This window comes from Pseudophryne corroboree, chromosome 6, assembly GCF_028390025.1.
Source record: "Pseudophryne corroboree isolate aPseCor3 chromosome 6, aPseCor3.hap2, whole genome shotgun sequence".
NCBI lineage: Eukaryota > Metazoa > Chordata > Amphibia > Anura > Myobatrachidae > Pseudophryne > Pseudophryne corroboree.
This window is the reverse complement of record NC_086449.1, coordinates 791960025-791985917: the sequence shown is the minus strand read 5'-3', so window position 1 is coordinate 791985917 and position 25893 is coordinate 791960025. Positions and strand designations below refer to the sequence as shown.

Below are 25893 nucleotides of genomic sequence, written 5' to 3'. Positions count from 1 at the left end.
AAAAAGAACTAGCTTCAGTCCCTGAAGTTCAGACGTTTGTAAAAGGGGTACTGCATATACAGCCTCCTTTTGTGCCTTCAGTGGCACTTTGGGATCTCAATGTAGTTTTTGGGTTCCAAAAGTCACATTGGTTTGAACCACTTAAATCTGTGGAGTTAAAATATCTCACATGGAAAAGTGGTCATGCTGTTGGCCCTGGCCTGGGCCAGGCGCGTGTCAGAATTGGCGGCTTTATCCTGTAAAAGCCCTTATCTGATTTTCCATTCGGACAGGGCGGAATTGAGGACTCGTCCTCAGTTTCTCCCTAAGGTGGTTTCAGCGTTTCACCTGAACCAACCTATTGTGGTGCCTGCGGCTACTAGGGACTTGGAGGACTCCAAGTTGCTAGACGTTGTCAGGGCCCTGAAAATATATGTTTCCAGGATGGCTGGAGTCAGGAAAACTGACTCGCTGTTTATCCTGTATGCACCCAACAAGCTGGGTGCTCCTGCTTCTAAGCAGACTATTGCTCGTTGGATTTGTAGTACAATTCAGCTTGCACATTCGGTGGCAGGCCTGCCACAGCCAAAAATCTGTAAATGCCCACTCCACAAGGAAGGTGGGCTCATCTTGGGCGGCTGCCCGAGGGGTCTCGGCTTTACAACTTTGCCGAGCAGCTACTTGGTCAGGAGCAAATACGTTTGTAAAATTCTACAAAATTGATACCCTGGCTGAGGAGGACCTGGAGTTCTCTCATTTGGTGCTGCAGAGTCATCCGCACTCTCCCGCCCGTTTGGGAGCTTTGGTATAATCCCCATGGTCCTTACGGAGTCCCCAGCATCCACTTAGGACGTTAGAGAAAATAAGAATTTACTTACCGATAATTCTATTTCTCGTAGTCCGTAGTGGATGCTGGGCGCCCATCCCAAGTGCGGATTGTCTGCAATACTGGTACATAGTTATTGTTACCAAAAAATTCGGGTTATTGCTGTAGTGAGCCATCTTTTCTAGAGGCTCCTCTGTTATCATGCTGTTAACTGGGTTCAGATCACAAGTTGTACGGTGTGATTGGTGTGGCTGGTATGAGTCTTACCCGGGATTCAAGATCCTTCCTTATTGTGTACGCTCGTCCGGGCACAGTATCCTAACTGAGGCTTGGAGGAGGGTCATGGGGGGAGGAGCCAGTGCACACCAGATAGTCCTAAAGCTTTCTTTAGATTGCCCAGTCTCCTGCGGAGCCGCTATTCCCCATGGTCCTTACGGAGTCCCCAGCATCCACTACGGACTACCAGAAATAGAATTATCGGTAAGTAAATTCTTATTTTTACCACGAATTTCAATTCACCTCTGAGCAGATAAAAAGTTGTGAAAAATCCCTATTTTAAGTAAAAAAAAAAAAAAAAAGTCAGTATTTGGTTCAGAACCCCTGGGACACCCCCTTGAATGACTAATTAGGCACTTTTTGGGATCAGTATGCTTTACCGGGATACGGTTGTTAGGTCGACCCAACTTAGCTCGACAATCATTGGGTCGACCACGATAGTTTGACAGGGTAACTAGGTCGACATGGTCATTAGGTCGACCTGTACTAGGTTGACAGGTCTAAAGGTCGACATGAGTTTTACACATTTCTCTTACGTCCTAGAGGAGGCTGGGGACTCCGTAAGGACCATGGGGTATAGACGGGCTCCGCAGAAGACATGGGCACTCCAAAAGACTTTAGATGGGTGTGCGCTGGCTCCTCCCTCTATGCCCCTCCTCCAGACCTCAGTTAGATCCTGTGCTCTCCTGAGTTTCTCTGAAAAATACTTTTTGTTAGATTTTTTATTTTCAGGGAGCACTGCTGGCAACAGGCTCCCTGCATCGTGGGACTGAGGGGAGAGAAGCAGACCTACTTAAATGATAGGCTCTGCTTCTTAGGCTACTGGACACCATTAGCTCCAGAGGGTCGGAACGCAGGTCTCACCCTCGCCGTTCGTCCCGGAGCCGCGCCGCCATCCTCCTCACAGAGCCGGAAGATAGAAGCCGGGTGAGTATTAAGAAGAAAAAAGACTTCAAAGGCGGCAGAAGACTCCATGATCTTCACTGAGGTAACGCTGCGCTCCATTGCTCCCACACATACACACACAGCGGGCACTGTAAGGGTGCAGGGCGCAGGGGGGGCGCCCTGGGCAGCAATATAAACCTCAAGGGACACTGGCACATGATGTAGATACTGCGGAGGCATTATATTGAAACCCCCCCGCCAGTTTAAATATTTTGAGCGGGACCGAAGCCCGCCGGTGAGGGAGCGGAGCTTGGTCCTCCAGCACTAACCAGCGCCATTTTCTCCACAGCACACTGCAGAGAAGCTGGCTACCCCGACTCTCCCCTGCTGCACACGGTTACAGAGGGCAAAAAAGAGGGGGGGGGCACATTTAATTGGCGCAGTGAGTGTATTTATATATATATATATATATATATATATATATATATATATATATATATATATATATATTTATAAAAGCGCTATACTGACTGGGATTTTATTCCAGTGTCGGGTGGCGCTGGGTGTGTGCTGGCATACTCTCTCTCTGTCTCTCCAAAAGGGCCTTATTGGGGGACTGTCTCCATATAGATATATCCCTGAGTGTGTGGGGAGTCGGTACATGTGTGTCGGCATGTCCGAAGCGGAAGGCTCATCTAAGGAGGAGGTGGAGCAGATGATTGTGGTGTCGCCGTCGGCAACGCCTACACCGGATTGGTTGGATATGTGGAATGTTTTAAATGCAAATGTGTCTTTATTACATAAGAGATTGGACAAAGCAGAGTCCAGGGAAAAAACAGGGAGTCAATCCATGGCTTTGGCTGTGTCACAGGGGCCTGCAGGGTCTCAGAAACGTCCCCTGTCCCAAGTAGCAGACACTGATACCGACACGGATTCTGACTCCAGTGTCGACTACGATGATGCGAGGTTACACCCAAGGGTGGCCAAAGTATTCATTATATGATTGTTGCAATAAAAGATGTTTTGCATATCACAGATGACCCCTCTGTCCCTGACACTAGGGTATGCATGTTTAAGGAAAAGAAACCTGAGGTAACGTTTCCCCCATATTATGAACTGAACGCTTTATTTGAAAAGGCTTGGGAAACTCCAGACAAGAAACTGCAGATTCCCAAGAGAATTCTCATGGCGTACCCTTTCCCCGCGCATTACAGGGTATGGTGGGAATCCTCGCCCAGGGTAGACAAGGCTTTTACGCGCTTGTCCAAAAAGGTGGCACTACTGCCTCCAGACACGGCAGCCCTCAAGGATCCTGCTGATCGCAGACAAGAAACTACCTTAAAATCAATTTATACACATACGGGGGCCTTGCTCAGACCGGCAGTGGCGTCGGCATGGGTTTGTAGCGCCGTAGCAGCATGGGCGGATAACTTGTCATCTGACATTGACACCCTTGATAGGGATACCATTTTATTGACCCTGGGTCACATTAAGGACGCAGCTTTATATATGAGAGACGCTGCGAGAGACGTTGGGTTGTTAGGTTCACGAGCCAACGCCATGGCAATTTCTGCAAGGCGAGCCCTGTGGACCTGCCAGTGGACGGGTGATGCCGACTCGAAGAGACATATGGAAACTTTGCCTTACAAGGATGAAGTTTTATTTGGGGAGGGTCTCGCGGACCTGGTTTCCACAGCTACCGCGGGTAAATCTTCTTTTTTGCCTTATGTTCCCCAACAGCAAAAGAAAACACCACAATATCAGATGAAGTCCTTTCGGTCGCATAAGTCCAGAAGAGGTCGGGGCTCTTCCTTCCTCGCCAGAGGTAAGGGTAGAGGAAAAAGTATGCCGGCTACGGCTAGTTCCCAGGAACAGAAGTCCTCCCTTGGCTTCTACTAAATCCACCGCATGACGCTGGGGCTCCACTGAGGGAGTCCGCACTAGTGGGGTCATGTCTTCGACTCTTCAGCCAGGTCTGGGTTCTGTTAGACGTGGATCCTTGGGCGTTGGAAATTGTATCCCAAGGCTACAAACTGGAGTTCGAAGAGGTGCCTCCTCGCCGATTTTTCAAGTCTGCTTTGCCAGCTTCTCCCCCAGAGAGGGAAATAGTTTTAGCTGCAATTCAAAAGCTGTCTCAACAGCAAGTGATCATCAAGGTTCCCCTAGTCCATCAGGGGAAGGGGTACTATTCAACCCTGTTTGTGGTCCCAAGGCTGGATGGCTCGGTCAGACCCATTCTGAATCTAAAATCCCTGAACCTGTACTTGAAAAAGTTAAAGTTCAAGATGGAATCGCTCCGGGCAGTGATCTCCAGCCTGGAAGGGGGGGATTTTATGGTGTCACTAGACATAAAGGATGCGTACCTTCATGTCCCCATATTCCCTCCTCATCAGGCCTATCTGAGATTCGCTGTACAGGACTGTCATTACCAGTTTCAGACGTTGCCGTTTGGGCTTTACACGGCCCCGAGGATTTTCACCAAGGTAATGGCGGAAATGATGGTGCTTCTGCGCAGGCAGGGTCACAATTATCCCATACTTGGACGATCTCCTGATAAAAGCGAGATCGAGAGATCAATTGCTGAAAAGCATGTCGCTCTCCCTGAGAGTGCTGCAGCAACACTGTTGGATGCTAAATTTACCAAAGTCACAATTGATTCCAACGACTCGGCTATCATTCTTAGGCATGATTCTGGACACGGAACAAAAGAGGGTTTTTCTCCCAATGGAAAAAGCCCAGGAACTCCAGAACATGGCCAGAGACCTGCTAAAACCAAAAAGAGTGTCAGTTCATCAATGCACTCGAGTTCTGGGAAAAATGGTGGCGACCTACGAGGCCATCCCCTTCGGCAGGTTCCATGCGAGGACATTTCAGTGGGACCTTCTGGACAAGTGGTCCGGATCCCATCTTCAAATACATCAGAAGATAAGCCTGTCCCCAAGGGCCAGGGTGTCTCTCCTGTGGTGGCTGCAGAGTGCTCACCTTCTAGAGGGTCGCAGGTTCGGCATTCAAGACTGGGTTCTGGTGACCACGGACGCGAGCCTCCGAGGGTGGGGAGCAGTCACACAAGGAAGACATTTTCAGGGACTATGGTCAAGCCAAGAGGCTTGTCTACACATCAACGTGCTGGAATTGAGGGCCATATACAACGGCCTACGACAAGCGGAAAATCTTCTTCGCGACCTACCGGTTCTGATTCAATCAGACAACGTCACAGCCGTGGCTCATGTAAACCGCCAAGGCGGGACAAGGAGCGGAGTGGCAATGGCGGAAGCCACCAGGATTCTTCGCTGGGCGGAAAATCACGTAAGCGCTCTGTCAGCAGTCTTCATTCTGGGAGTGGACAACTGGGAAGCAGACTTCCTCAGCAGACACGATCTCCATCCAGGAGAGTGGGGACTTCATCAAGACGTTTTTACAGAGATAAAGTCATCCTCAAATAGATATGATGGCGTCACGCCTCAACAGGAAGCTTCGGAGGTATTGTGCCAGGTCAAGGGACCCTCAGGCAGTAGCGGTAGACGCCCTGGTGACACCATGGGTGTTTCAGTCGGTCTATGTGTTCCCTCCTCTTCCTCTCATTTCCAAAAAATATTGAGAATCATAAGACGAAAAAGAATGTGGACAATACTCATTGTTCCAGATTGGCCTCGAAGGGCCTGGTATTCAGATCTTCAGGAGATGCTCACAGAAGATCCGTGGCCTCTTCCTCTCAGGGAGGACCTGTTGCAGCAGGGCCCCTGCGTGTTCCAAGACTTACCGCGGTTACTTTTGACGGCATGGCGGTTGAATACCGAATCCTAGCTGGGAAAGGTATTCCGGAGGAAGTCATCCCTACTCTGATAAAGGCTAGGAAGGAGGTGACGGCGAAACATTATCACCGTATCTGGAGGAAGTATGTATCTTGGTGTGAAGCCAAGAATGCTCCTACAGGAGATTTCCATCTGGGCCGTTTTCTCCACTTTCTACAGACAGGAGTGGATATGGGGCTGAAGTTAGGCTCCATTAAGGTACAGATTTCGGCCCTATCTATTTTCTTTCAGAAGGAATTGGCTTCTCTCCCAGATGTCCAGACTTTTGTAAAGGAAGTGCTGCACATCCAGCCTCCTTTTGTGCCCCCAGTGGCACCATGGGATCTTAACGTGGTGTTACGGTTCCTAAAATCTCACTGGTTTGAACCTCTTCAAACGGTTGAATTGAAATTTCTCACTTGGAAGGTGGTCATGTTGTTGGCCTTGGCATCTGCAAGGCGGGTGTCCGAATTGGCGGCCTTGTCTCACAAGAGACCCTATTTGATTTTCCGTCTCGTCCTCAATTTTTGCCTAAGGTGGTTTCATATGAACAACCTAGTCCCTGGATGTAGTCAGGGCCTTAAAAATTTATGTAGCCAGGACGGCTCGGGTTAGGAAAACAGAAGCCCTGTTTGTCCTGTATGCAGCCAACAAAGTTGGCGCTCCTGCTTCAAAGCAGACTATTGCTCGCTGGATCTGTAACACGATTCAGCAGGCTCATTCTATGGCAGGATTGCTGTTACCAAATTCGGTAAAGGCATATTCCACTAGGAAGGTGGGCTCTTCTTGGGCGGCTGCCCGAGGCGTCTCGGCTTTACAGCTTTGCCGAGCGGCTACTTCGTCGGGTTCAAACACTTTTGCAAAATTCTACAAGTTTGATACCCTGGCTGATGAGGACCTCATGTTTGCTCAATCGGTGCTGCAGAGTCATCCGCACTCTCCCGCCCGGTCTGGAGCTTTGGTATAATCCCCATGGTCCTTACGGAGTCCCCAGCATCCTCTAGGACGAAAATAAGATTTTAAACCTACGGGTAAATCTTTTTCTCCTAGTCCATAGAGGATGCTGGGCGCCCGTCCCAGTGCGGACATATTTTCTGCAAGACTTGTATATAGTTATTGCTTACATAAGGGTTATGTTACAGTTAAGATCAGTCTTTGGCTGATGCTGTTTTGTTCATACTGTTAACTGGTTGCGTATATTCCAGGTTATACGGTGTGGATGGTGTGGGCTGGTATGAATCTTGCCCTTAGATTAACAAAAATCCTTTCCTCGTACTGTCAGTCTCCTCTGGGCACAGTTCTCTAACTGAGGTCTGGGGGAGGGGCATAGAGGGAGGAGCCAGTGCACACCCATCTAAAGTCTTGTGGAGTGCCCATGTCTCCTGCGGAGCCCGTCTATACCCCATGGTTCTTACGGAGTCCCCAGCGTCCTCTACGGACTAGGAGATAAAGATTTAACGGTAGGTTTAAAATCTTATTTATTTATTTTTGTCATTTTTTTTATTTTTCCATACTTTACGATCACGTGGACTACGATTGAAACGGTAACCTTTCCCGAATGCGAGGGGACACGGTGCACTAATTGGGGTTCCCCGTCACTTTACGAAATAAAATCCCAAAACTCATGTCGACCTTTTCAACTGTCAACCTAGTACAGGTCAAGCTAACGCATGTCAATCTATCGTGGTCGACCCAATGACTGTCGACCTAAGTTGAGTCGACCCAACGACCCATACCCGATTTACCTACAATCAAATTCCCGCCGGTCAAAATACTGACCAGGTCAAAATACTGGCATTGTCAAAATACTGACATGTAAACTGTCGATACAGCCAAACTACAGACATTTAAAATGTCGACAGGTCAAAAGGTCGACACAAGTTTCCCAAAAATTTTGGGGTGTGTATGTCAACATAGGTCGACATGGACACCGTGTAAGTGTACAGTGTCCCCTCGCATGGCTCGCTGCGTTCGGCACACATATTCACCCTCCACGTTCACTGGAATGGTAAAGTATGAACAAGTCGGTTTCAGTGAAAAAATCCTGAAAAACTCATGTCGGTTTTTTTGACCTGTCGACATTTTAAATGTCGGTGTTTTGACTGCGACAACATTTTTAATGTTGGTATTTTGACCATGTCGGGATTTTGTCCATGTCAGGATTTTGACCATCGGTCAATGGTTGTCGGTAAATTGACTGCAGCCCTCATTTTTTTGGTGAAAAAGGGCAAAATTATGGAAATTGGGGTACAAGGTATGGGACAGGTATATTGGAGTGCTTTGTTAGTGGGACAAGTGTTTTTAGAGTTGTAGGTGGGAGTAACTGGTCTGTTTCCACTCCCCCCCCCCCCCCCCCCCCTAAAATGACCCAAATATATTCTTATACCCTTTTTATGTACCCCAAATTAAGTTGTTGCACTTATTTTGTTGGAAATAAAGCTTTCTATAAATTTTTTTTAGATAAAAAAAAAATGCTTATAACGACCATTTGACTCAGTTCAAGTACCAGAAATACTTTTGTTATAACCAATAATAAACTTTTATACTGTTACCTGATGTTGGTTTAGCATTTTTGGGGGGTACAGGCAGATTTACATATATTTTCACTTTTGACAACAATTTTCGTGGTAATCCCGTTTTTGTGAATTTGCAATTGAATAGGTGAATCACTGGAGTGTGCATACCCACGCAAACAGGAATCGCAGTAAATTACCACAATTTTGCAGCTAATTGAATTCGGCCCATAAACTGTCAAATTTGAGTGTTCTGTTTAAGTAGATAATATGGCCAATCCGAAAGTTAGATTTGTTTGGAAATATACTGTCTGAAAAGCGCGTCATTGATGCTTTGGCTACAAATAAAGAAATAGTAGCCAACGGATGTTTGAGTGACTCCTGGGCAACCATAGGTGAATACTTAATCTCAAGCGTATGAGTAAACAATCTGCAACATTGAATGTTATTCCTGTGGACATAGAGTTTGGGGCAGATGTATTAAGCAGGATCCGGTCTTTAGGTCGACACTGTCTAGGTTTACCACTATTGGTCGACAGTAAGTAGGTCGACAGGGACTCTAGGTCAATATGACAAAAGGTCGACATGAGTTTTTCACTTACCCCCCCCCCCCCCCATTTTTTTAACTTTTTCATACTTTACTACAATTGGGAACGGTAACCTGTGCCAACCGCAGCGTGGCACCTTGCCCGAAGCATGGCGAGCCAATGCGAGGGGACACGGTGCACTAATTGAGGTTACCGATCACTCTACCAAGAAAACGACACCAAAAACAATTAAACTCATGTCTACCTTTTTTCATGTTGACCTAGAGTCCCTGTTGACCTACAAACCCTGTCGACCTACTTGCTAGACACTGTCGACCGAAGTCTAGTCTATCTAACATACCACACCCGTTTTAAGCCTGGAGAAGTGATAACGCAGTGATAAGTGCAGGGTGATAACGCACCGGCCAATCAGCTCCTAACTGTCAATTTACATATTGGAGCTGATTGGCTGGTGCGTTATCACCTTGCACTCATCACTGCTTTATCACTTCTCCAGGCTTAGTACATCTGCCCCAAAATTTGTTTCCCGTGTCCTGTTCTGTTGTAGAAATAACTGAGGCTCTATCTTTGGTGTCCAGCCAAGTTTGATAACATCATTTTATATTATCTGCTCATTACAGTTGAGGTAATTCATTCTTTGGAGAGCAGTTTGCTTAACAAAATTGATCTTCGGTTATAAACCATTTTCAGTGGCCAGTAGAGCATAAGCCTGTATCTCACAGCCACGATCCATTACTTTGTGTACACTAAGCATCAGATGCTTCCCTTGTTTTATATATCAACTGAGGTGAAACTCCCTTAATATCTAAGCTCTTTGGGGGAAATGTCACTGCTTGGGTCAGTATTGCATTGTCTCCTGACCCCAAATCAGTCCAAAGCCAATGTGATGGTTGTCCCTTAACCGAGTCTGGCTGTACAGTCTGTGCCCCAAATGCCACGTTTCAGCCAATTTCACCACCCAGGTGTGTGGACAAGTTAGAAACTGAGCCTGGTCCACAGGCTAAAAGGATTATGGGTATAAAATGATGAGTGGCGTTTAGTTGCCAGGCAATCAGATTACTGTGTGTACACATTCCACTATTTCGTAAAGTTAATTTCTAGGCATTATGGCTACTAACCGCGGTGTTGGTGCTCCTGTCCCTCCTCTAGTTTATTACACTGTAACCGCTAACTTTGTGCTTTTTCATACTAAAACTAACAATACTAACAGTCTTAACATCTGCTATATGATTTCTTAGAATGCATGATTTATCTTAAAATTTGTTTGGAAAATATATATACTTGTCACCCTCTAGATTTGCATTGCAGCTGTGTTCTAGGGGTGGTGCACTTTTCTTTGTAGACTACGAAGATAGGTGGCCATTATGTTAGTGAATATAATTGGAGCCACCGTTAATGGATTACCTGCAATTTGCCTGGGTTATTGTAGAGGTGGTTTCTACATTGGTCATTCTCCTGCAGGAGATATATATACACATACATACATACATACATACATACATACATACATACATACATATAATAGAGAGAGAGAGATATAGATATATATATAGATAGATAGATAGATAGATATACAGATATATATATGTTATAAAATTAGTTTCAGCCTTTCCTTTAACGTGACCTATTTAAAATGTATGACTTGGTGTGAAAACCAAAGCTGTAAAATAAAAGCCTGTGGTTAACCATTATTAAAAGGCTGCTGGGATGTCCAATTTGAAAATTGATGCGGAAAGTGAATGTTCGCACGTGGACCAATCAGAAGCGCACTCTACATGATCACCGCTACTAATTGGCCATCGCTGAGAGACCGAACCTGTGAGCCACCGTTACCAAATTGAACAAAAGTCAAGTCCTTTAATAAAGCATCGAAATTTTGAAAAATCGAATCTATACATATACTTATTTAAGAATTTTCAAATACCAGCAAATAGCAGCCGCTACTCATCTGGTGTCATCGCTCAAGGCCCTATTGAAATAAGCTGCAAAAGCAGGTGCCTCTTACTGCCTTTCTCTTTTTTTTTTTTTTTTTTAGTTTTTCCCCTTCCAAAAAACCGCTTCTATACCCATCACAAAGAATATTCTTTTATTTTTTAAATTAAAAAGTTGAAATGTTTTTGATGAGAGATTACTCACTGGCGGAAGAGGGGTCATATAATATAGATGTGTTTCTCTCTTGCAGCTTGAACGGTTTACAAGTATAAGGATAAAAAAAGAAAAGGAGAAGCCGTATATGTCCAACCGGAATTCTGCTCACTACACGGACAGCGGTCTACCGTCGCTGCAGGAACTCGATGATAAAACCGTGCTGGAGTTGTTTGAGCAGATGCTGGTAAGTTCCAAAGAGTGTCGCGGTCATCCAGGGCACAGGGGGTTACAGGGTAACAGAGTTCACTCATTCTCACACCTGTACAAATCTGGAACTTCAGTAACACCTGTAGTCTGAGCGGGTTCGGTATATGTGACCGGCAGATGGAATGGTGGCAGTCACAATACCAATATTGGCATCCCGATCTTTAAAATACCAAAAGGGGCGAGGTAAGTATAATATCCCCTACCCCCTAACCCTTTCTTCCCGCAGCCAAACCCTAACATCCCCCCTCAGTCCCTAAACCTGACCACCTCCCCCCCCCCCCCCCCCCGGTGGTGCCTAATCCTAACCACCCTCCCCGCAGCCTAACCCTAACCCCACCGGGTGGCGCTTAAACCTAACATTGTAATTACAGCGGCCCTACCCTGGCCACTATACTTACAGCGGCGTGCCATTGGTCTCCTGACCTTTTCGGGATTCCGGCGTTGGCATTCTGGCGGTTGTCGGTATTCCGGCATCAGTATTCCAACTGCCAGAATCCCGACAGGCGGTATCTGAACCGCATCCTCTAAGCACATTACACATTGCCAGCCAAAGTGAGCTGGAAAGACGCCATGTGTCATCACCTATCTAAAAGGCATATTACAGAGACACGATTAACTTATAAAAAGATCTCCCCTTTCCTGGCTACCAGTGCCGCTAGGAGGGTGAATAAACTGGGTAGCTATGAAAGTGTCTGCGTTCTGCCAGCCTGACTGTGCCACCTCCTCTACTAAACAAGCCAGGCTTGTGGCTCGCAGGCGGGTACTCAGTAGTAATTTGCTGTGTTGCAGACACGTGCAAATTGCGATCCAACCGGAATTTTTACGATGGCTCCGCGGGTGCATGTGCCCGCGTTTTCTGCAGAGGGGGCGCAGAGTAAGCAATCGCCTCTGCCGCGGTTGTGGGTGGGGGCGGCAACGCTCCGTTTCCAGGGAGGAGACTGAGCATTGCAGGGGCGGGGCTACCCAAACTGTGGGCGGTGCGGCACGAACGGGGGCGTTTCAGGGGAGTGGTTGTGGCGGCTGCGTGACGTCACACGCAGCCGCTGCGAAAGGTAAAATGGCGCTGGGACTCCTGTGGCCGCAGCTAAGCTGCGCAGGAGTCATCTTTATTTTCTGCTGACAAGCAGAAATTGCGAGGCGATCGCAATTTCTGCTTGCCGAAGGGGGGGAGGCGCCAGTGTCAGTATGCTGGGTGGCCTTGCCCAGCACTGGGAAGCCCCCAGCGTGTGAGGGAAAGGATAGCAAATTCTGCTGATTAGCAGCATCCGCTATCCTTACTGAATTAGCCGCATAATACAAACAAGACAAACAAATGTCAGTCTACACCGCTTTAAGCCCTTGCATTATATTCCGCCCGTGTAGTGAATTAATTTGGTCACTGGTAACACAGATTTCTCTAACGTCCTAGTGGATGCTGGGACTCCGTCAGGACCATGGGGAATAGCGGGCTCCGCAGGAGACAGGGCACATCTAAAAAAGCTTTTAGGTCACATGGTGCGTACTGGCTCCTCCCCCTATGACCCTCCTCCAAGCCTCAGTTAGGTTTTTGTGCCCGTCCGAGAGGGTGCAATCTAGGTGGCTCTCCTAAAGAGCTGTTTAGAAAAGTTTTTTTTTAGGTTTCAATCTCAGTGATTCCTGCTGGCAACAGGATCACTGCATCGAGGGACTTAGGGGAGAGATTTCCAACTCACCTGCGTGCAGGATGGATTGGAGTCTTAGGCTACTGGACACTTAGCTCCAGAGGGAGTCGGAACACAGGTCAGCCTGGGGTTCGTCCCGGAGCCGCGCCGCCGATCCCCCTTACAGACGCTGAAGAGACGGCAGAACGGAGGTCCGGAAAGCAGGCGGCAGAAGACTCCTCAGTCTTCTTGAAGGTAGCGCACAGCACGGCAGCTGTGCGCCATTGTTGTCACACGGCTCACTGACTCGGTCACGGAGGGTGCAGGGCGCTGCTGGGGGCGCCCTGGGCAGCAATATAATTACCTTTAGTGGCAAAATAAATACATCACATATAGCCATTAAGGCTATATGTATGTATTTTAACCCAGGCCAGTTTCTTAAAAACTGGGGAAAAGCCCGCCGAAAAAGGGGCGGAGCTTATTCTCCTCAGCACTCAGCGCCATTTTCCTGCTCAGCTCCGCTGGTGAGGAAGGCTCCCAGGTCTCTCCCCTGCACTGCACTACAGAAACAGGGTAACAAAGAGAAGGGGGGCATAAATTGGCGATATTTATATATTTAGAGCGCATATATAGTAAACAACACCTTCTAGGGTTGTTTATATACATTTATAGCGCTTTTGGTGTGTGCTGGCAAACTCTCCCTCTGTCTCCCCAAAGGGCTAGGGGGTCCTGTCTTCGATTAGAGCATTCCCTGTGTGGCTGCTGTGTGTCGGTACGTGTGTGTCGACATGTATGAGGACGATGTTGGTGTGGAGGCAGAGCAATTGCCGATGATGGTAATGTCACCCCCTAGGGAGTCGACACCGGAATGGATGGCTTTAGTTATGGAATTACGTGATAATGTCAGCACATTACAAAAGTCAGTTGACGAAATAAGACGCCCGGCAAACCAGTTAGTACCGGTTCAGGCGTCTCAGACACCGTCAGGGGCTGTAAAACGTCCTTTACCTCAGTCAGTCGACACGGGTACCGACACAGATGAATCTAGTGTCGACGGTGAAGAAACAAACGTATTTTCCAATAGGGCCACACGTTATATGATCACGGCAATGAAGGAGGCTTTGCAGATCTCTGATACTGCTGGTACCTCAAAAAGGGGTATTATGTGGGGGGTGAAAAAACTACCTGTATTTTTTCCAGAATCAGAGGAATTGAATGACGTGTGTGATGAAGCGTGGGTTAACCCCGATAGAAAACTGCTAATTTCCAAGAAGTTATTGGCATTATACCCTTTCCCACCAGAGGTTAGGGCGCGCTGGGAAACACCCCCTAGGGTGGATAAGGCGCTCACACGTTTATCAAAGCAAGTGGCGTTGCCGTCTCCTGATACGGCCGCCCTCAAGGATCCAGCAGATAGGAGGCTGGAAACTACACTGAAGAGTATATACACACATACTGGTGTTATACTGCGACCGGCAATAGCCTCAGCCTGGATGTGCAGTGCTGGGGTAGTGTGGTTGGATTCTCTGACTGAAAATATTGATACCCTGGATAGGGACAGTATTTTATTGACTCTAGAGCAATTAAAGGATGCTTTCCTTTATATGCGAGATGCTCAGAGGGATGTTTGTACTCTAGCATCAAGAGTAAGCGCGATGTCCATATCTGCCAGAAGAAGTTTATGGACGCGACAGTGGTCAGGTGATGCGGATTCCAAGAGGCATATGGAAGTATTGCCATATAAAGGAGAGGAATTGTTTGGGGTCGGTCTTTCGGACCTGGTGGCCACGGCAACTGCCGGCAAATCCACTTTTTTACCTCAGACCCCCTCCCAACAGAAAAAGACACCGTCTTTTCAGCCGCAGTCCTTTCGCTCCTATAAAAAGCGACCAAAAGGACAGTCTTATCTGCCGCGAGGCAGAGGAAAGGGTAAGAAAGGGCAGCAAGCAGCCCCTGCCCAGGAACAGAAGCCCGCCCCGGCTTCTACAAAGCCATCAGCATGACGCTGGGGCTTTACAAGCGGACTCAGGAACGGTGGGGGGTCGACTCAAGATTTTCAGCAATCAATGGGTTCACTCACAAGTGGACCCGTGGGTCCTGCAGATAGTATCTCAGGGTTACATGCTGGAGTTCGAAAGGTCTCCCCCTCGCCGGTTCCTAAAGTCTGCTTTACCAACGTCTCCCTCAGAAAGGACGTCGGTTTTGGAAGCCATTCACAAGCTGTATTCTCAGCAGGTGATAGTCAAGGTACCCCTCCTACAACAGGGAAAGGGGTATTATTCCACATTATTTGTGGTACCGAAACCGGACGGTTCGGTAAGGCCTATTCTAAATCTGAAATCCTTGAACCTGTACATAAAGAAATTCAAGTTCAAGATGGAGTCACTCAGAGCAGTGATAGCGAATCTGGAAGAAGGAGACTTCATGGTGTCCTTGGACATAAAAGATGCTTATCTACATGTCCCGATTTACCCCTCACACCAAGGGTATCTCAGGTTCGTGATACAAGACTGTCATTATCAGTTTCAAACGCTGCCGTTTGGGTTGTCCACGGCCCCTCGGGTCTTTACCAAGGTAATGACCGAAATGATGGTTCTTCTACGAAGAAAAGGCGTATTAATTATCCCTTACTTGGACGATCTCCTGATAAGGGCAAAGTCCAGAGAACAGCTGGAAGTCGGTGTAGCGCTAACACAAGTAGTGCTTCAGCAACACTGGTGGATTCTAAATCTTCCAAAATCTCAATTGACCCCGACAACACATCTGCTGTTCCTGGGCATGATTCTGGACACGGTTCAGAAAAAGGTATTTCTCCCGGAAGAGAAAGCAAGGGAGTTATCCGAACTTGTCAAGAACCTCCTAAAACCAGGAACTGTGTCAGTACATCAATGCACAAGAGTCCTGGGAAAGATGGTGGCTTCGTACGAAGCGATTCCATTCGGCAGATTCCATGCACGAACATTTCAGTGGGATCTGCTGGACAAATGGTCCGGATCGCATCTGCACATGCATCAGCGGATAACACTGTCACCGAGAACAAGGTTGTCTCTCCTGTGGTGGTTGCAGACTGCCCATCTGTTAGTGGGCCGCAGATTCGGCATACAGGACTGGGTCCTGGTGACTACGGATGCCAGCCTACGAGGTTGGGGAGCAGTCACAAAGGGAAGAAACTTCCAGGGCGTGTGGTCAAACCTGGAGACGTCTCTTCACATAAATATACTGGAGCTAAGAGCGATCTACAATGCTCTAAGCCTGGCAAAATCGCTGCTTCAGGGTCAGCCGGTGTTGATCCAGTCCGACAACATCACGGCAGTCGCCCACGTAAACCGACAAGGCGGCACGAGAAGCAGGAGTGCAATGGCAGAAGCTGCAAGGATTCTGCGCTGGGCGGAGAATCATGTCGTAGCACTGTCAGCAGTGTTCATCCCGGGAGTGGACAACTGGGAAGCAGATTTCCTCAGCAGACACGACCTTCACCCGGGAGAGTGGGGACTTCATCCAGAAGTTTTCCACATGATTGTGAACCGTTGGGAAAAACCAAAGGTGGACATGATGGCGTCTCGCCTCAACAAAAAATTGGACAGGTATTGCGCCAGGTCAAGAGACCCTCAGGCAATAGCTGTGGACGCTCTGGTAACACCGTGGGTGTACCAGTCAGTGTATGTGTTCCCTCCTCTGCCTCTCATACCAAAGGTACTGAGAATTATACGGAAAAGAGGAGTAAGAACAATACTGGTAGCTCCGGACTGGCCAAGAAGAACTTGGTATCCGGAACTTCAAGAGATGCTCACGGAGGATCCGTGGCCTCTACCTCTAAGAAGGGATCTGCTTCAGCAGGGACTTTGTATGTTCCAAGACTTACCGCGGCTGCGTTTGACGGCATGGCGGTTGAACGCCGGATTCTAAAAGAGAAGGGCATTCCTGAGGAAGTTATTCCTACTTTAATTAAACCCAGGAAAGAAGTGACCGCACAACATTATCACCGCATTTGGAGAAAATATGTTGCGTGGTGTGAGGCCAAGAAGGCTCCAACGGAAGAATTTCAATTGGGTCGATTCTTACATTTCCTGCAAGCAGGATTGTCTATGGGCCTCAAATTGGGGTCCATTAAAGTTCAAATTTCGGCCTTATCAATTTTCTTCCAGAAGGAATTGGCGTCAGTGCCTGAAGTACAAACTTTTGTCAAAGGTGTACTACATATACAACCCCCAATAGTGCCTCCAGTGGCACCGTGGGATTTGAACGTGGTTCTAAATTTTCTCAAATCTCATTGGTTTGAGCCTTTAAAATCGGTAGATTTAAAATACCTTACATGGAAGGTAACCATGCTGTTGGCCCTGGCTTCAGCCAGGAGAGTTTCGGAGTTGGCAGCTTTGTCATACAAAAGCCCATATCTGATATTCCATTCGGACAGGGCAGAATTGAGGACACGTCCTCAATTTCTCCCTAAGGTGGTTTCGGCATTTCACTTGAACCAGCCTATTGTGGTGCCTGCGGCTACTAGCGACTTGGAGGACTCCAAGTTACTGGACGTTGTCAGAGCATTAAAAATATATATTTCAAGGACAGCTGGAGTCAGAAAATCTGACTCGTTGTTTACATTGTATGCACCCAACAAGTTGGGTGCTCCTGCGTCTAAACAGACGATTGCACGTTGGATATGTAGTACAATCCAACTTGCACATTCTGTGGCAGGCCTGCCACAGCCTAAATCTGTAAAGGCCCATTCCACAAGGAAAGTGGGCTCATCCTGGGCGGCTGCCCGAGGAGTCTCGGCATTACAACTTTGCCGAGCAGCTACGTGGTCAGGGGAGAACACGTTTGTAAAATTTTACAAATTTGATACTCTGGCTAAAGAGGACCTGGAGTTCTCTCATTCGGTGCTGCAGAGTCATCCGCACTCTCCCGCCCGTTTGGGAGCTTTGGTATAATCCCCATGGTCCTGACGGAGTCCCAGCATCCACTAGGACGTTAGAGAAAATAAGAATTTACTTACCGATAATTCTATTTCTCATAGTCCGTAGTGGATGCTGGGCGCCCATCCCAAGTGCGGATTGTCTGCAATGCTTGTACATAGTTATTGTTACAAAAATCGGGTTATTACTGTTGTTGTGAGCCATCTGTTCAGAGGCTACTTCGTTTGTGTTATCATACTGTTAACTGGGTTCAGATCACAAGTTGTACGGTGTGATTGGTGTGGCTGGTATGAGTCTTACCCGGGATTCAAGATCCTTCCTTATTGTGTACGCTCGTCCGGGCACAGTACCTAACTGAGGCTTGGAGGAGGGTCATAGGGGGAGGAGCCAGTACGCACCATGTGACCTAAAAGCTTTTTTAGATGTGCCCTGTCTCCTGCGGAGCCCGCTATTCCCCATGGTCCTGACGGAGTCCCAGCATCCACTACGGACTATGAGAAATAGAATTATCGGTAAGTAAATTCTTATTTTCTGTATTCGCCTGTATGGGGAGTGGTGCCCATCTTTACAGCTGCACATCACCTATCCGTACACAGTGTTTCTCTATCATCCATAGGGGACGCTGGAGCGTACTTACATTTCTGGGCGCAGTACGCCCCATTACAGCCCAGTTACATCTAGTCAGTTGCACATGGTGATGTGACTGATACACGTACACCGCATCACCTGTACTTGTGTGCGCTCCCCTCTACAAAGCAGCGCCCAGTGCTTAAAGTGCTCCTAGAGAGGTGATGGAACTCGCCCCTCTCCCCCCAGAGCCCATGTAATAAAGGTATTGCGCCCCCCCCCCCCCCCCGAAAAAGGGGCGTGGTCTCAAAAAGAAAGGGCTGTGGTCACACAATAGTAATAATGCCCACAGTAGAAGCACCCCTAATACACATAGGGGGTCATTCCGAGTTGATCGCTCACTAGCTGCTTTTAGCAGCATTGCACACGCTAGGCCGCCGCCCTCTGGGAGTGTATCTTAGCTTAGCAGAAGTGCGAACGAAAGGTTAGCAGTTCTGCTATTAAATAATTCCTTGCAGTTTCTGAGTAGCTCCAGACCTACTCCTAGATTGCGATCAGCTCGGTCCGTTTAGTTCCTGGTTTGACGTCACAAACACGCCCTGCGTTCGGCCAGCCACTCCCCCGTTTCTCCAGGCACGCCTGCGTTTATACCTGGCACGCCTGCGTTTATTAGCACACTACCTGAAAATGGCCAGTTTCCGCCCAGAAACACCCACTTCCTGTCACTCACACTACGAACACTCGAGCGATGAAAAACGTCACTCGAGCTTGTGTAAATCTACAACATTTTTTGTGAAAGTACTTAGCGCATGCTTGCTGTTTTTTTACTTAATCGCTGCACTGCGAAAATCAGCAGCGAGCGATCAACTCCGAATGACCCCCATAATGCCCACAGTAGTAGCACCCCGTAATGCACATAATGCCCACAGTAGTAGTGCTCCTTATGCAATGTCCACTGTACTGGTAGTGCCCCTTATATAGAGCCCATAGTAGTGGTGCCCCTTATGCAATGCCCCCAGTAGCAGTGCCCCTTATGTCCCCAGGAGTGATGCCCCTTATGAAGTGCCCCCTTTACAACGCCCTCATTAGTAATACCCTTAATGGTAATGCCACTGTGTAGTATTGCCCCCAGTAGTACTGTCGCCTGTAGTAATGCCCCTTGTAGTTTAGCCCCTGTAGTTATGCCCCCAGTGGTAATGCCCCTGCAGTTATGACCCCAGTAGTTTACCACCCCAGTGGTAATGCCCCCAGTAGTTTAGCCCTCATGTATTTTGCCCCATGTAGTTTATCCCCCCTTCCCCCTGTAGTTTAGCCGCTGCAGTTATGGCCGCAGTAGTTTAGCGCCCATGTAGTTTGCCCCCGTTAGTAATGCCCCCTGTAGTTTAGCCCCCCTGTGGTTTAGCCCCCCTGTAGCTTGCCCCCAGTAGTTGGCCCCCTTGTAGTTGGCCCCCTTGTAGTTGGCCCCATTGTAGTTGGCCCCATTGTAGTTGGCCCCATTGTAGTTGGCCCCATTGTAGTTTGCTCACAGTACCAGCGCCTCTTACACTGAATCATTTAAAAAAACAAAAAAACGCAGTAGTCCTCCCGGCTTCCGCTCCTCGGCACTATAAGAGAGACGTCATGATGTCTCTCTCATAGCGTGCACTGACAGGGCCGGAAGCCGGCGCTCAGTAGTGCACTCCGGCTTCCGCTGTGGAGAGCGATCTCAGCGGGCGCCCGGCATCACCGTTCGCCGCAAGGCACCCATCGGGTTAGGTGAGCCAGAGGAGGCGGAACTACGTTCAGTCTCCAAGGGGAACTGACGGAACGCAGTTTCCGCCCCATTCCGGCTCACTTTAACCCCTGGCAGTGCCAGCACATAGCAGTGTGCTCTGATAACAGGAAAAGGTCCTGTTCTGCATCAGCTCCCTAGTGTGTACGAACCAAACAAATACAAGTGCTAGGTATTTCACCAATCACATCCTCTCCTATTGTGCACAGTTTAGTAGATATACATTATATTAATAAAATGGTTGGTTAAAATGACAGAGATCCCACTAACATGATTGGAGACATTAGATCACATGACTGTGCATTATTTCTCAACGTGACCACACAAAGTCACAGCAATATCACTCCACAAGTGTAAACAATAGCATCAGAGACCGAGACTGCCCATCCCCGCCTCACTGGCATACGCTTTTTTTGTTGCACTTTAACATCCTGTTTTACATATTACACATTTTTCTTCCTACTGTTATATGTGCGTGTGTGGTCTTTAGCTGACCTCTGACCTAGAAGTACTCTCTCTGCGATCCGCTCACTTGGCGCTACAATAATCCACGCGATCTAATTAGCTCTGTGCGTTAGTGTGACCGGGATTTGGTCATTCAGATATCTGTCTGAGTGACCGAATTGCACAGAATAGGGGTTACTGTTGCTGCCTGTATTTACCTATACATTTATATCTCCTGTGTATTCCTAGACTGACATGAATCTCAATGAGGAGAAGCAGCAGCCGCTACGGGCCAAAGACATCATGATCAAAAGAGAAATGGTCTCGCAGTATCTTCACACATCAAAAGCTGTGAGTAATGGGGCTTATTACCTCCGGGAGGTTTCCTGCCAGCGCAGTGTGTTATGTATGAGATTCGGGCTGGTTCTGGTTGGCTGGCTCTCCCTTTATTTTTATTCTTTGGTAATACAGTAACCAGTGGGGTAATGTTTGTCTGTGCTAATCCGCTGTTCAGTGCTACTTGTCCCAAATACATGCAGAGGTTGTTAGGTTCATTCTTATGAGCGGTCCTTTCTCTGTAGGTGACAACTTCTACAAGTTAAATCTCTGCATTTATTGTATTTTCAAAGCTTTTATTAATGGCCCAGTATGGCCACTTGCTACTTGGTGATTCCTAGGTTTGAGTGTATAATTATATGCCCCCGGACAGTGTGTATTCGTAACCCAAAGGGTAAATTGATAGGTCCTATTGGGGAACTGGAGGACAATTACCCTCCTACTGTTTGTTTCATCTTTGTTTGTTTACTTGGTCCCCACCGACACATGCCAGTTCTCTTGAAGATCAGATGAGCCCCCAAAAATCCAAAAACGGAAATTGTTAGCCATACAAGGGACTCGCCGTGGGTTGTTACTGCTACGCTCTTTCCGTAATTTGTGGTCCATCTGTCCACCAAGGTATGGCCTGTAAGCCGTGACAGCTGGTACATTCTGCCACGTTCTTTGGGTCTCTTCAAATATAATTTTATACAATTAGGATATTATTCAGTGTTGGATGCAGTTTGCAAATAAGCGCAAGTGTGTCCAGGGACAGACATGCATTTTGTTTCCTCAACATTTTTATACTACATTTGCATAATTGGGTGTGTCTTAAACTTATTTGGCGAATCAGAGATGGCCCCCATCATCAGTTTGAAACTTGCAATAGTGTCCACAAGTCACGCCCCTCCGAACAGGCGTCTTTTAGGTGGACTTGTTAGGTGCATTTTGTGGCGGAGAACCCTGGCAGAACACACATTAGGAAAAGATGCACATTCCGCAATGAAACAAAAATTGACCAAAAAAAATCCATAACTGACATTTACGATCCACTTTGAAATAGGTCTTTAATACACTAGTTCATTGTCCTTGCCTTCTCTAGGGGCAACCTGAATGTAAATCTGACCCTGGCAACCAAACCAGCACTATCTGTGTATATCAGTATGGAATGTAAGAATTTTCTATTTTTTAAATTGAATATAGGGAATGAACAAAAAGGAGAGTACGAGGTCGGCACAAATGTACATCCAGGATCTAAAGTCCGGTTTGGGCGACTCCAACCTACTGTCCTGTTTAGAGTCCCTGAGGGTGTCTCTCAATAACAATCCGGTCAGGTAAGTAATATATGTATTTATTTTATTCTACACCGTTCATGGTCTTAACGATTGCCCATCCATGAGCAGAGTTGGTTCTATGGTCAACTTTGGATCACACACTTGCCCAAATTGGGCCGGTCTGGATGCCCATGTTTTTGACTAGAATGTCCGTTCCTATGAGACACAGTAGGTGCAGTGGATGACACTGTACGTGCTCGGGTCAAGGAGGTCATTCTAACATATTTTATTCTACTCCCATTCAACACCACGTAGATGGGTTCTGGTGTGGCCAGTCACTTTTTAAGCCTTTAAATACAATGAGTTGCTGCCAAGGTAGGTCTGCACTGGCCATTGGCATTGCAGCATGTATGTGTGCCTTTAACAGTGCATAAAATATTCTAAAAGGTTTGTTCCTTAAAGCGGACCACTTTTTTCAGAACACCCCCCCAGAGGCACAACTTACATAAGCAATCCCAAAAATAATGCTGTGAGAATTTTGGTAACTATAAAACAAGGATCTATGTAGATGTTTTAAAGGTTCTTTTTATATGTTATAGTTTCACAAAGTTTTCTTTTTCGTCTAGAGAACAACCCACACACGCCTTTTTTTTCTAGCCATTGTGCTTCACCAAAGCCCCCACCTCTACCCATCATGCGTACTTGTTTATGGATGATAGCTTGAAATAAGGCTGAGAACAGCTGCCTTAGTTCTCTTACAGACCAGAATTACCCTGAAGCTTCTGTACTTCTGTTCTGTTTTCTAGTTGGGTGCAGAATTTTGGTGCAGAAGGTCTGTCCTGCCTCCTGGAGATCCTGCGAAGACTGCAAGATGATCAGTCAGCGTAAGTGTGGCTACAATATAGGAACAAGAGAGCAGGTGCACCATACAACCATTAGAATTATAATAAATTTAATTATACATCATATCGGAGGTTCTTGGCATAAATTGGCCGATATATGAGCCTGCCCACCAATCGTCAAAGTGACCTCATCAGTAAGTGTGGCATCACGCATACCAGTGGTCCTTTTGAGGAAAGTTACTATTCTCTATTACAAACACTTAAGGGCCCTACACACTTGGCGATATTGATGGACGATATGAACGATATCGTTCAAAAATGAACGATATATCGTTCAGTGTGGATGCATCAGCGATTAACGATGCGCATCCCCACAGTCGTTCATCGTTGGTTGATCATCGTTTGTTCATGCAAGCCAATTTGGACGATATCGATGTAATGTCATATTGTCCAAATTGGCCAGAAAAGTCTTTCAGTGTGTATGTAAAAAAATTATTGATGAAAAATCGTTGGTCGTCAAAATCGGCCAAATCGCCAAGTGTGTAGGGCCCTTAACTGTAAAGTCTCAAAAGCATGTACAATTTGTGTTTATATTTAAAGGGGTTGTCCACTATTGACCACATCCACATCTACCCCTCTCTCCCCTCATGCTAGTTATAAGCAGATCCCCTTGGTAGTGAAGATATGTTGTTCTTTCTCCACTGCGCCCAATAGGTGCCACGGCTAACTAACGCTGGCAGCTCAGTATTACAATCCAACCTGTCATATGCAGTAACGCTCTGTATAGATGGTGTGAGTGCTCCTGGTGTGTGAGCTATGGCACAGTCAGTACGGGGAGGGGGATATCTGCACAGTCAGTACGGGGAGGGGGATATCTGCACAGTCATTACTGGGAAGGGGATATCTGCACACAGTCAGTACGGGGAGGGGGATATCTGCACAGTCATTACTGGGAAGGGGATATCTTCACAGTCAGAATGGGGAGGGGGATATTTGCACAGTCAGTACGGGGAGGAGGATATCTGCACAGTCAGTGCGGGGAGGGGGATATCTGCACAGTCAGTGCGGGGAGGGGGATATCTGCACACAGTCAGTACGGGGAGGGGGATATCTGCACACAGTCAGTGCGGGGAGGGGGATATCTGCACAGTCAGTGCGGGGAGGGGGATATCTGCACAGTCAGTGCGGGGAGGGGGATATCTGCACAGTCAGTACGAGGAGAGGGATATCTGCACACAGTCAGTACGGGGAGGAGGATATCTGCACACAGTCAGTACGAGGAGGGAGATATCTGCACAGTCAGTGCGGGGAGGGGGATACCTGCACACAGTCAGTACGAGGAGGGAGATATCTGCACACAGTCAGTACGAGGAGAGGGATATCTGCACACAGTCAGTACGAGGAGGGGGATATCTGCACAGTCAGTACGAGGAGGGGGATATCTGCACACAGTCAGTACGAGGAGGGGGATATCTGCACACAGTCAGTACGAGGAGGGGGATATCTGCACAGTCAGTACGGGGAGGGGGATATCTGCACACAGTCAGTATGGGGAGGGGGATATCTGCACAGTCAGTACGGGGAGGGGGATATCTGCACACAGTCAGTACGGGGAGGGGGATATCTGCACACAGTCAGTACGGGGAGGGGGATATCTGCACACAGTCAGTACGGGGAGGGGGATATCTGCACACAGTCAGTATGGGGAGGGGGATATCTGCACAGTCAGTACGAGGAGGGGGATATCTGCACAGTCAGTGCGGGGAGGGGGATACCTGCACACAGTCAGTACGAGGAGGGAGATATCTGCACACAGTCAGTACGAGGAGAGGGATATCTGCACACAGTACGAGGAGGGGGATATCTGCACACAGTCAGTACGAGGAGGGGGATATCTGCACAGTCAGTACGAGGAGGGGGATATCTGCACACAGTCAGTACGAGGAGGGAGATATCTGCACACAGTCAGTACGAGGAGGGGGATATCTGCACACAGTCAGTACGAGGAGGGGGATATCTGCACAGTCAGTACGGGGAGGGGGATATCTGCACACAGTCAGTACGGGGAGGGGGATATCTGCACACAGTCAGTACGGGGAGGGGGATATCTGCACACAGTCAGTACGGGGAGGGGGATATCTGCACACAGTCAGTACGAGGAGGGGGATATCTGCAGATATCCCCTTCCCAGTAATGACTGTGCAGATATCCCCTTCCCAGTAATGACTGTGCACAGTCAGTACGGGGAGGGGGATATCTGCACAGTCATTACTGGGAAGGGGATATCTGCACAGTCAGTACGGGGAGGGGGATATCTGCACAGTCAGTACGGGGAGGGGGATATCTGCACAGTCAGTGCGGGGAGGGGGATATCTGCACAGTCAGTGCGGGGAGGGAGAAATCTGCACACAGTCAGTGCGGGGAGGGGGATAACTGCACAGTCAGTACGGGGAGGGGGATATCTGCACACAGTCAGTGCGGAGAGGGGGATATCTGCACACAGTCAGTACGGGGAGGGAGATATCTGCACACAGTCAGTACGAGGAGGGGGATATCTGCACACAGTCAGTACGAGGAGGGAGATATCTGCACACAGTCAGTACGAGGAGGGAGATATCTGCACACAGTCAGTACGAGGAGGGAGATATCTGCACACAGTCAGTACGAGGAGGGGGATATCTGCACACAGTCAGTACGAGGAGGGAGATATCTGCACACAGTCAGTACGGGGAGGGGGATATCTGCACACAGTCAGTATGGGGAGGGGGATATCTGCACAGTCAGTACGAGGAGGGAGATATCTGCACACAGTCAGTACGGGGAGAGGGATATCTGCACACAGTACGAGGAGGGGGATATCTGCACACAGTCAGTACGAGGAGGGGGATATCTGCACACAGTCAGTACGAGGAGGGGGATATCTGCACAGTCAGTACGAGGAGGGGGATATCTGCACACAGTCAGTACGAGGA

General features: G+C 47.9%; 1 protein-coding gene across 1 annotated transcript in view; it reads left to right on the top strand.

Annotated features, from left to right (window-relative positions):
- Nucleotides 1–25893, top strand: part of DIAPH1 (diaphanous related formin 1) — a 323613-nt gene that overhangs the window by 60903 nt on the left and 236817 nt on the right. Inside the window, 4 exon segments of the mRNA XM_063928853.1 lie at nt 11001–11150; nt 20740–20841; nt 22009–22139; nt 22886–22963. Coding sequence (XP_063784923.1) covers nt 11001–11150; nt 20740–20841; nt 22009–22139; nt 22886–22963 — 461 coding nt within the window.